The sequence below is a fragment of the Apis mellifera genome, linkage group LG1, assembly GCF_003254395.2.
Source record: "Apis mellifera strain DH4 linkage group LG1, Amel_HAv3.1, whole genome shotgun sequence".
Taxonomy (NCBI): Eukaryota; Metazoa; Arthropoda; class Insecta; order Hymenoptera; family Apidae; genus Apis; species Apis mellifera.
In genome coordinates this window covers 15,770,212-15,782,578 of record NC_037638.1, presented here as the reverse complement: position 1 = coordinate 15,782,578, position 12,367 = coordinate 15,770,212, and the positions used below count along the sequence as shown (strand labels likewise).

The window sequence follows — 12,367 nt, the reverse complement described above, 5'->3', positions numbered from 1 at the left end:
CGCGAATGCTCGATTCGATGCTAGATTCTCGATTGCTTCCATCCTCAATGGTGTATCTCTTTATCGAGAACTGTGAAACTTTCGCAGAGAGTAAACGGCTCTTCGCTGTATCCTTCTTAGGAGTACAATAAGAACTTTCCACTTTGTGTTAAGTGTATTCTTTCTCTTCTCTTCTTTACAACTTTCTACGTGTGTAACCTGGCTTCTTCTGCGTAATCGATGGTCAAATGTGATCTTCAACGTTATTTTGAACTCGTTTGTTTAAGATTAGTGGCATATATAGTAGTCACTAGTTAAATCAATTTTATTCGAAGATAGAGAGATAATTCATTTTTCAAGAATTAAGGTGTTGTTACAGAATCTTTTATAGTGCAAGTGAAATGGAAGATGATTGGATAATTCTTCATTGAACAGTCGGTTTTTTAAAAGCTAGTTCGAATATTTTGCAAATAAGTCAAAATAATAAAAATTGGTCATTATTCATAAAATAATAGAATAATGAAAATAAAAGAATAAAAAAAAAAGGTTCTTGAGGCAATCTACCATTAATTTTAGCTTTTTGTTTAGTTTCTCGAATAAAAATTTAGTTTATTATTCGCGAGATTTAATAAAATTTTCGCTTTGCTTGTCCACTCCATGCATCATATTTTTTAAGAACTTTTTCGATGCAGGTCATGACACGATGAAACATTCACTGACCAACTTTGAATTTGATAGTCACCAACACCCACTTATTTTGATATATGGAGAGGGTAGCTAGCATGGGTATTGCCAGCTCGACGAAGTTTGGTTGGGAAAAGTGTCAAGTTTAGTTGAACATGGCCGTGAAAGGTATCAAGAATTTATGACACTTGTCGCTATTGAGGATACAAATGTCTGTGTTTTCCATTTTTTTTCTTCTTTTTTTTTTTTTTCACGAACGATGCTCAAAACGTACCTCGATGACATTCGATCTATTACAATGTTCTCAATGTTTCAACAATGTTTTCAATAAAACTGATATTTAATTTTTAATATTAATTACTACTTTTATCATATACATATTGATAATTTGATCACAGCATACGTTCATGCTATTTTATCATATTATCTTTAAATGATTTAAGATAAAGAAAAAGAATTAATATAGTGACTGATGATATGTTTGCAAGTGTTTTGAGTAAATCTTAAATATTCTTGAAATTTATATTGAGAAATATATATATGTACGAAATACATTAATAGTTAATAAAATTTGTAATTAAATTTTGTCTGACCCTTTGAATTTTATTAAATATAGTTTATAATAAAAAGTTAAACAAAATTTCATCAAATAGCTTTTATATAATAATGCAACTTAAAGACATCAAAGAAACACTATTTATTTTTCATAATACAAAATGCTTGCAAATCGTAGGAAACTAATACCAAATATATATTTCCTAATTCATCGAAATCAACCTATTAAATCGTCATTATTTTAATCGAATAACTTGATCTCAATTATTATCACTCTGCGACACGTAACGAACACAGGAAGAAATTTATCGTGGACGCGTATGAATAATCCGTGCGAGAGAGAGGGAGAGAAAAGACAAAAGAAAATGCCAAATATCCGGTGTTTGATACCACGAGATATCGAACGGCCGATAAACAATGCGCGTGTGTTTGAGCGGGGGTTCAGCTTGCAAGCTATTTTTATTCATTACTCTCGGCCCGTCACCAGGTGTATTTGAGCCGAAGGGAGCAAGAAAATGGGCGAGAAAATGAATCTGGCCGGGGCGGCCATTTAAAATATCGATCGAAATGTAACACGCCACGGAATCTATTAAACGTTTTGCCCGATATCGTATTCTCGATCTTAAAGCCCCAGATTGAATTCCGCGGCCCGGTGTTCGAACAAGTGGAGCATGTCTGCATTTCGCCGCGGATCATTGCCGATAATAATTCCGCCGGTCTTCCAAGTTTTCGAAAGAGGGAGGGGAGGGCAGTGCAACAAAGGGGAATTGGGACATGAAATCGAAGGGAATCGACTTTGCCTCCCCCCCCCCCCCCTCTGTGTGTTTCATCGTGTAGATGTTTGTTAAAAATCTTGGAGATGAGAGTTGGGAGAAGAAATTCGCAGAGAGATACGAGATCGAAGAGAATCGACTTTGGCCATTCTTTGTCTCACGATGCGAGGAGGATTGTTGGAATAAATAGAGACGATTCAGTAGTGAATGAAATTTGGTGAATTTGAAGAGGAGGAGATTTGTTCTTTTTTTTTTTCGTGTCTTAGATTTAAAAAAAAAAGAAAATTCAGAGAAATATGGAATTAAAAGGGAATTGATTTTTACGTATTCTCTGTTTCATGGAAAGAATGTGGAAAGAATGGATGTTGAAATATATAAGGGACGGATGATTTCGGGGATGAAATTTGGAAAATTCAGATGAAAAGAGTGAATCGTGAATGAGTTTGTCCTTTGTTTCATCGCGCATAGTGCGAATGCTTGTTAAAATTCGGAGATAATCGATATGATGAAATTTGGAAAATTCAGAGGTGAGCATGAAATCAAAGGGAATCGACTTTTACGATTTTTGTTTTATGCTGCATGGTGAGAATGTTTGTTGAATAATTGATACGAGGATAAAATTTCCTCCGTTTCATCTCGCGTTGTGTAAATATTTGTTAAAATTTAAGGAAAAAAATGATTCAGAAGTATTTAGAAAATTTTGTGAATTGGGAGAAACTCTTTGTTCCATCGCATCTTTTATTTCTTTTTCTTAATGTCATCTTCTCTGTTTTATCGCAAATTATATACGTTTATTAAAATCTAAGAAGAATTCCTCGTATCTTCCTTTATTTAAATTTAGAATTCAAGGAATTCAAGGAAATCGATTTTATCCAATGTAAACATCGCGTGGATAACATTCGTTAAAATCTAGAATCACGAATGGTTCAGAAATGAAATTTATAAAATTCAGAAGATGGAAAACGGATACGGAAAACCGATCACGTTTCATAGCATGAGATATGCTTTCATTCTCAGAAATCGTGTGATTTTAGAATAAAAAAATTGGATACAGTATTTCACGAGAATAGAAAATATCCGCATCAGGTATCTTTAAGTACAGCGTCGTTCTAAATACAGAATATTCTCTCAGGCATCTTAAATTTCTTTTAGCATTTTTTTTCAAGAAACTACATCCCCCTTGAAAAAGCACAAAGTTACACAACATAAAAATACATTCACGTTTTCCATGCGAAAATATACAGAGAAATGGAAGGAGGAAAAGTAGATACAGGAGGAATATTTTATTCAAAAATTCTTATCGTCCCGCCTGCTTAATTTAAATTTCTAATGATGACAACCGGTGTCCACGAATATCGTATAATACATTACCAAATCGAAAAAGGATGTGTAACTCGATCTGTACTCAATTGAATCTGTTTGTTCGCTGTTATAAGATGGTTAAAAACTACCTGCTGGCTCGACGTAACGTATTCTGCGCGCAATTGTCGCGCAGAGAGGGAATATTAAGCCGCGTGTATTAAAAAAGACGATCGTTCGTTCCATCCTTTTTTAAACGCTCGAATTCTCTTTCATCTTTTCTTTTTCTCCCCAACTTGATTATTCCTGCTTTTCTCTTCCCCGTTAAAAAACAATTTCCAGCGAAAATATACTTTTTCTCCTCCCTCCCAATGTTATTTCGCGGTCTCTCGTTATATCCCGCCTTAACCCCCTCAGTTTTCGTTTCCTCGGATCATTCTTTCCATTAACGAACGTTCTTCCCGTTTTCCTCGAAGGGAAGGAAGAAAGAAACACGGTTAAAAAACCGTGTTACCGAAAAGTTTGCCTCGAAAAACTTTCTCATCCCCCCTCGTGAGAGAAGTGGTGGAGGGGAAGAGAAAACGCGAGTCGAGTTAAAAAAAAAAGGCGTTTAAAAGTAGTCCCACTTGGACTCGACACGTATGTATGACGCAAAGCTGGCGTCGTATAGATGTGAGTATTATCCGCGCGAAAGCTTACGCATTTGGGAAATTTTAGTGTCACCGATCAAGGATTACCTTTCGTACGGAACGCTTTGATCCGTCGCGCGGAAAAAATCGTAAAGGCAAAAGGAGGGGAAAAAATAAGCGGACGGAAGGGAGCTGGTGAAAGGCAAAATACCTCCGCACCAGAGATTTACAGAGATAAAGAGAGAGAGAGAGAGACACTTAAAACCAGCATCCCCATTATTTTCCATATGGCCTTTCAAACGAGTGGAACGACTCACTTTGAAAAGTAAGATTGAACGTTTAGCAAAGCGGTTCGATTGATGAAAGAGAGATTGCAACGATTCCTCGTTGTAATCTTGCAACCACGCCTCTAGCCCGCGAATCAATCGATCTTAACCCTTGCCTCATCGATCCTCTCTCGTATATTTTTAACTCGTTCCTCCAAATAAGAGAATTATCAATACACACAAATCATCCTGATCCTTCGTTCATTAATAGATTCTATTATACATCTGTCTCTTTGATATTTTTTTTTACATTTATTATTAATTTCTCCCTAATGTTTATCGAAATTTTCCTCTGATAAAATATATCTTTTAGAAAATATTAAATCTAGAATTTTATTAACTTAAGATCGGAAAGAAAGCGAATCTCGTTTAATCAGACGGAATGTTGTCACCCCCCCTAACGAGCACCCATTGTTCCAGAGAGCGGGCTCGTGAACAACATGAACTCGAGCGGGGAATCAGGCGGGACGATGACCGAGGACTACGAGATGACAGGCTGCGGCCCGCCGGAAGAGGAAACGGGCTCGAACTTGCCGGTTTGGGAAGCGGCGGCCGCCTCATTGACGCTTGGCTTCCTCGTTCTCGCGACGGTGTTGGGGAACGCGCTCGTGATCCTGAGCGTGTTCACGTACAGGCCCCTTCGTATCGTTCAGAACTTCTTTATCGTGTCGCTAGCTGTCGCCGATCTCGCGGTCGCGATCCTCGTGATGCCGTTCAACGTCGCCTACCTCCTCCTCGGCAAGTGGATCTTCGGCATACACCTGTGCAAATTGTGGCTAACCTGCGACGTGCTCTGTTGCACGGCCAGCATACTGAATCTGTGCGCCATCGCCCTCGACCGTTACTGGGCGATCACCGATCCCATCAATTACGCCCAGAAACGTACCCTGAAGAGAGTACTGGCCACGATAGCCGGGGTGTGGATCCTGTCGGGGGCGATCAGCTCGCCCCCCCTGGCCGGTTGGAACGACTGGCCCGAGGAGTTGGAACCGGGCACACCCTGCCAATTGACCAGGAGGCAGGGATACGTCATCTACTCGTCGCTCGGCTCCTTCTTCATCCCGTTGCTGTTGATGAGCCTCGTCTACCTCGAGATATATCTGGCCACGAGGAGACGGTTGAGGGAGCGGGCCAGGCAGAGCAGGATAAACGCTGTCCAGTCGACGAGGCATCGCGAGGCGGACGACGCCGAGGAGTCGGTCAGCTCGGAGACGAATCATAACGAGAGGTCGACCCCTCGGTCGCACGCCAAGCCGTCGTTGATCGACGACGAGCCGACCGAGGTCACGATAGGGGGTGGCGGTACCACGTCCTCGAGGCGGACGACGGGGAGCAGGGCAGCCGCGACCACGACAACGGTTTACCAATTCATCGAGGAGAGGCAGAGGATCTCGTTGTCGAAGGAGAGACGGGCCGCGAGGACATTGGGCGTGATAATGGGCGTGTTCGTCGTATGCTGGTTGCCATTCTTTCTGATGTACGTGATCGTCCCGTTCTGCCCCGATTGTTGCCCCTCCGATCGTATGGTCTACTTCATCACGTGGCTCGGTTACGTGAACAGCGCCCTCAACCCGCTCATCTACACCATCTTCAACCTCGACTACAGGAGGGCATTCAGACGGTTGTTGCGCATTCGTTGAACACTTGTTGTTGGCAACGCTTGTTTATTGCATCTATCGCGAAATTGTGGGAAACAAGATTTGCCGCCGAAATCGTCATCGGGACGACTACTCGGCCCCGCTTGGGATTGGTCGGCGAGGAAGGAAAGAGGATTGGAGTTCGGCTGAGTTTTTCGAGGATGATCGAGGAAGTGGCACCGATTCAAATTCTTTCGAAGGAGGAAAGAGAGGGGGGATCGTGAAAAAATACGAAGAGTTTATTTTCTTCGCGGAACGAAGAAGAAGCGTCTAAAATATGGATTATTCGTAGAAACAAAGAGAGAGTTCGATGGAAGATTAAGCGATCAAAGGTCGAATACACGATAGTCTAATTTAGCTACGACGATGTTCACTCCCGGAAGAGTCGTTCCATTAAACTTGTTCCATTAATCCTGCTAGGGAAGCGAGGGAGCGCGGATAAGGAATTTTAAGGAAATGAAGTCGCCGCCCCTGCTCGATTGTCCTATACCTCATTTCATCCGTCGTTACGCGTTGAGTTCAGCTGAACGATAAATTCACCGCTATCTTCGATCGGTCATGAATAATGGAAATCGGTGGATTCGATCGTCGCTACTCGGTCGTCTCGACTCGAACAAGACCGTAAACCGAAGACCTTCGAATGAATTGAGCGGTGGGGAGGGGAGGGTTGTAGTGGAGGAGGCGTCGTGTAAAAATTCGATTTCGACGCCGAGTCGATCCGAAGTCGTTCCATTTCCTAAGGAGCCTTGTAAAATATTGCTCTCCCGAGAATTCGAATATTCTTGATGAATCGATATCGAATATGGCGAGCCTTTTTTAAATTTCTTTCGCCCTTGCTTCCACCTCTTTCTTTTTATCCATAAGAGATAGGATGGGGTTAGGTTAAGTTAGGTTGTTGCGTATGAAATGCGCCAAATTTCCTGAAAATTCACTGGAATTATTAATTTGACATCTTATAAAGGAGGAAAAAAGAATCTGTCTCATTGGTACAAAAAAATTTAAGTTACAAAGCTCGATCAAGAATTAGATAATTTCATTTGCAACAGCCTAATTCAAACATAAGATGGAAAAGAGAAAAAAGGAAAAAGAAGAACTCTTCTCGTCGCCAATCTCAAAAAAGCCGAGCAGAGAAATTCACGTTTACGAATAGGAATTTTCTACGAAACCGACCAAGACTCCAGTTAAGATGTTTTAGAATATAGAATTTACGTATTCTAGGTGGTATACAAGCACGTGTGTACGTTGTATATTTCACCTAAATGTCGGTGGCGCACAAGGGGTGATTACAACCCGTTCGACATCACGTGACGGTCTTTTAATAGAGAAAAAATCGAGCGGGTGTTTTATTCGCTGAACAATGGGGACAGTTACCCTCCTCCTGGATGGCCGATGATCATTCTGTTAAGTAGTCCTCGTGAAAAAGAACGTTTTTGTTTGATGTCGGCTGCTTGCTTCCTCGATTGCAATATTTCCATTCTTCAAAGAATCCTTCCGGGCAGAGTGTCCGTCAGATTTACGAATTCATGGACATAGAGAATTGGCAATTGGAAATCTCGATAGATTCGATCGATCATAACCGAGTCGAGATTGTTTTTTTTCTCTTTTGTTATTTTCGAAATTTATGGAATCCTACGAAAACGTGACACGATGTTTTTCAATTATTAATTACGATTTTTGCATAGTAATTCGCATAGTTTTCTATTTATCATGTTATTTTTCGTGTCATTAAATGATATCATAATTTTATTTATAATTAAGTATTTTCCAAAATTTTATTTATTTAAAATTAATTAGAATATATATATCATGATTTATAAAGTGATCAAAAATAAAAAATATGATAAAGAACATCGGTGCACACAGAGCATATAATGAAAGCAAAGAAAGGAAGCTCAAATCAATGATTAACTATTAAAAAAATATAATAATCTGAATTAAATAAAGATCATTCGAGCGATTAAATCTTGTTAAAAGCGCGAATATAAATCTTTCGAAATTTTTTTCCATCGGAAGAGAAAAAAAATGCAGGACATAATTTCCACAATTTTTTATTTTAAGATTCTATAAAAAATGCACAGGATATCGACCGATTTGAAAAATTTCAAATCGACGGACAAGACGATTTTCTACACCGAGTATTCCCTCTTGCGCTCCCATGAGCACGATCACGGTGTAATGGACAAGTAGACCTCGTTACGTGGCGTAACGTGGTTGGTCGATTTTTCTTGGAAAGCGTGGCGTGACCGGTCGGTCCCGAGGAAAAACTTTCTCAGGAGAAAGAGCATTGATCATCGACTCGGAGGAGGGGAAACTAAAGAATTCCGTTTTCTTTTCTTTCCCCCCTTTTTTTTTTTTTTTCTTCTTAGCAACTTAGACCGTGAGACATCGCGTGATACGATGATAATATCCCTAAATGTGCGATTAGACGTTAAACCTAATCCCTAATTTATACGAACAATCGCAAATCGTGAATATCGAATAACAAAAGGGAAATCCAAAGAGTGCGAGGTGAAGGCGTAAGAAAAGGGCGAGGGGGGAAAGAACAAGAGAAAAAGTTGTTATTACGAAAGCCACAGACGAGGGCGTCAAAAAAAAGAAAGGAAAAAATAATGAAAAGAGAAAAAAATCGTCTGCACGTATCTCTGTATAAAAAAATTACGTTTAAGTCGCCTCCAATCTTCTTCCCATTGACATTTAAAGCGCACACGAATCGTGTACAGGGCGCGTTCACGCGCGAGCCGAATACAAAAACCTTGGCTCCTCGTGCATCGGCTCGTTCGTCGATGCGTCGCGATCGCGTTTGAGGGAAGGAGAGGAAAAATCGTTCTCTCTAATGGAAAAAGAAAAAAAAAGAAAAAAAAAGAGAAAAAAGAGAAAAACGTATAAAAAAAATAAAAGAAAAAATATCCCTCGATACATATCGAAGATGATTGAAATCGTTGCCATCGTTTATTAAGCGCGATGTGATTTGTGCGTGTATAATAACATACGGCGTGCGAACGAGTAGTCGGTTATTCGTTAATAGGACAGCGAGCGGGGACAATGGAGTCCTCTGACGATGTCGTCGATGATCGGATTCGCGCGGATTTGTCTCGTATCGTCGAATGATCGAAGCGCGAGGAGTTTAAATTAAAACGAGTCGTTACCGATTAACGAGGGAATAGGTGGCGTGTTTGCCGTCCCCTCGAGTGCCGCGCCAAATCAAATAAAGAAACGTAAAAAAAAAAAAGGGGGGGAGAAAAAAGAGGGGAAAAGTAATGGAGGGGAGAAGGTGGAGGAGGAGAGGAAAAAAACAGGAGAGAAAAAGCACGGATATTAGTAGGGAGTAACTCGTGGTAACTCGTGTGCGAAAGGGAAGATCGCGCGAAAGGTTTGGTTTATTCAAACAAAAAGAAAAAACCACCTCGACCTCGTCACCACAGGGCGCTTTAATAATAAGGTTGTGATAAGGTTGTGAGAAACATGTTCGTAGCCGTGCTACGAACACACCGCAAGATTTTTAATTATATAGGTTAGACAAATGAACATTACTTTGTTCGTGGCACTGTCCAAAACGCGGCACGGAATTCCTATCCAAGAGAGAATATTGAAACGCGACGCTCGAACAATTTTAAATTGGATCGGGATCGATCGATGCCGATCTTCGAGCTCGAGTTTCCTTTTTTTTTTTTAGAGATAAAGTTGCTAAAATTTCTCTAAATTTCCTTTCTCTCATTCTTTGTTTTCTTTATCATCCGCCTTCTTTCATTCCCTTTTAAAAATGGCGAGCTTTTTTTCCCTCGTGCTATTTTTTTTTTTCTTCTTCTCCTTTCTTTCCTTTACACCACCCTTTTCATAGTGGCAAACTGTGTTAACAGTGACAGTGACTATTACAGAGACTCGATTTCTGGCAGAGCTGGACTTCGCGCATTCTCTCCAAGTGTGCTCGTAAAACGTGAGCTACACAGTCGCTGCTCCCTTCCTCCTCTATTAAGCTCGTAAACGAGGGGGTCAGGGAAATCGGTTATCGCAAATTTTCTCCATTGCTGCTTTTACCGTCGCATTGAATACGAATTCGAAACGATCGAAGACCGATCTCGTCAAATCCAATGATCATTGAGTGATTATCCCTTTGTCTATAACAGCTATTTTCGAGCAATTTTTTGACACAGCTTATCATTTCGATAAGATTATCTTTATCTTATATACGTTGTTCCGTATCGAATTAAAATACCTATGAAACATTTTTATCTCACTTTCGATTTTTCTTCTTTCGCTCTATCTCTCCTTTTTTTTTCTTTTTAATTGAATATTTAAAATATTTCAAGCAACACGTGTTTCAACACGCTCGCATTTAAAAACGACTGGCAATCAATACGTGATACCCGCATCGTAAAAAAAGAAAAAAAGAAAAAAAAAAAATCCCATGCGAAATTTGTTTCGAGGCAACTTCCCTATCATATTCGTTTTTTCCATCGAAGAAGAACAAAAGAAATATGCGGAGCGAACAAATGGCAAATGGAAAGAGAAGAAAGAATAAATAAATAAATAAAAATTGGGGAAAAAAATATTTTGTTCTGATATATCGCGTTTTTTTATTTCGCCCATATGAGCGTAGTTTCCATTTATATACGTTCCTTCTTTCTTTCCTTTTTCTTTTTTCTTTCTTTCTTTCTTTCTTTTTTTTTTCTTTGATGGATTTTATATTTATTTTTCGAATTCCTCGAATCTTTGTCCTCGTGTCACGAACGAACACCGCTAAAATTAGTATTGCGTGTCGTGAAGCAATTAGAAAGTTGTTTGAAAGATGCTTGCCCGTATCAGCCGTATTTCGTTTCGTTCGTTTTAGTTAATTCTCGTATCAGTTTGTAACGATTCCCATGTTTCTTTCGTTTATTTTATCGATAACGTAAACGGCCCGTTTGATGAACATTTATTGAAAACTTGAAAATCAATTTGATCGTATTTTTTAATTTATTTTTTGTACTGTGATTTAATTAATTATTAGTTTTTCAGATCTTTTCTCGACAAATTGTTAAATATCGGGAAAAAGTATTAACACAATCTTTGTCGCGTTTATTAGATGTATTTCCAATAAGAAATTATTATTTCATTCATTTATTCTTAATTTTTAAGCATAACTTTTTATCATCCACTTGCATAAAAAATTTTTAATCTTTTTTATATTAAAATTTATGAAAAATCATTCTGTTCGTTATTATTATTATTACTTTTAATAAATTGCTAAATATAAACTTGATAATAAGTTGTTGTTTTACTTATCTATTTCTAATTCTTAATACAAAAACTTAATTTATTTTAATAAACTTTTATTTTTGATATTTTCTATTACAAAAATATATAAATTATTGTAATTTATTATAATTTCAGAAGAATCAGATTTGGATGAAATTTATTTTAAATAATAGTTTAAAAATAATTGTTTTATATTTGATAAGTAATTGCATTTCAATTAAAATCTTTATTGTGCTCGATTAAAGTTAAAGAATTCGAAATAAGATATTTGGAAATATATTAAATCAAAGAATTGATCGTTTGAAGAAATAATTACACTCTTTTCAAAACTATATCGAACAATAATTAAAGATATAACAAATATACCGTTTCGTGAAATATTAAATATTATTTATTTATTCGATTGGCGCGAATTTTTCAATTATTCCTCCTCCAAATTTTCTCTTTGCCCTGTGTCATTATATCATTCTATAATTTAATCATCTTTCCTCGGTTAATTCCATGTTCAAACAATGTTCTTCTTTCCTCGGTCGAGGAGATTAAAATCCGTCCCCTGTATAATACTTTACCGCGAATATTTTTATATGCGTTCCAATTACTTTCTAGAATTTTTTTTACACGTTTTCTTTCAAGCACAAAAGTGTAAAAAATCTCTAGTTTGAAAGTTATCGAAAGTTGCGTTTGAACGGTTGTTAAACTCCTCTCTCGATCGATTTCTTGGATGGGAAGTTCGGCAGTGCGTAGAGATATTATTGTACTACATGATATATTATACATTAAACCATTACATTTACTTACATACATCCATATTAGCAGGTTGATTTTCGAGGAATCCGTTTCGCGGATCGACGAGCAAACGAATCAATTACTTCATCCATTTTTCCACCTCCCTCTTTCTTCCACTCCTCCGTTCATCCCTCGTCTGTATCCTTTTCTTTTTTTCTTTGTAAAAATCGAGTCGAGATATTTTCAAGAAATTCTGTCCGAAATTCGCGGGCTTTTCCCGCGCTAACTGTTTTTTATCACCCCCCAAAAAAAAAGAAGTAAATAATTGCAAAATTGATCCGCGAAACGCCGATATGACGATTATTATATTATATAACAATAATATGAATTATTGCGTAAAAAAGAGAGAGAGAGAGAGAGAGAAAAAAAAAGAGAAAAAAGAAAAAAAAATTGGGCCTGGTCGCCCGATCGAGAGAGAGAACACTACGCTAGATACGTATAACATATACATAAATATATTATAT

General features: G+C 38.2%; 2 protein-coding genes across 3 annotated transcripts in view; both read left to right on the top strand.

Annotated features, from left to right (window-relative positions):
• The window catches only part of TyrR (tyramine receptor), a 77,286-nt gene extending 66,592 nt beyond the window's left edge, over window positions 1-10,694 (top strand). The window contains exon 2 of one of the 2 annotated variants that reach the window (XM_026439269.1): window positions 4,666-10,694. In XM_026439269.1, coding sequence (XP_026295054.1) covers window positions 4,686-5,885 — 1,200 coding nt within the window. In that variant the 5' untranslated portion in view covers window positions 4,666-4,685 and the 3' untranslated portion in view covers window positions 5,886-10,694. 2 annotated transcript variants of the gene reach the window in all.
• The window catches only part of LOC412949 (ionotropic receptor 25a), a 69,051-nt gene that overhangs the window by 29,539 nt on the left and 27,145 nt on the right, over window positions 1-12,367 (top strand). The window lies entirely within an intron of this gene.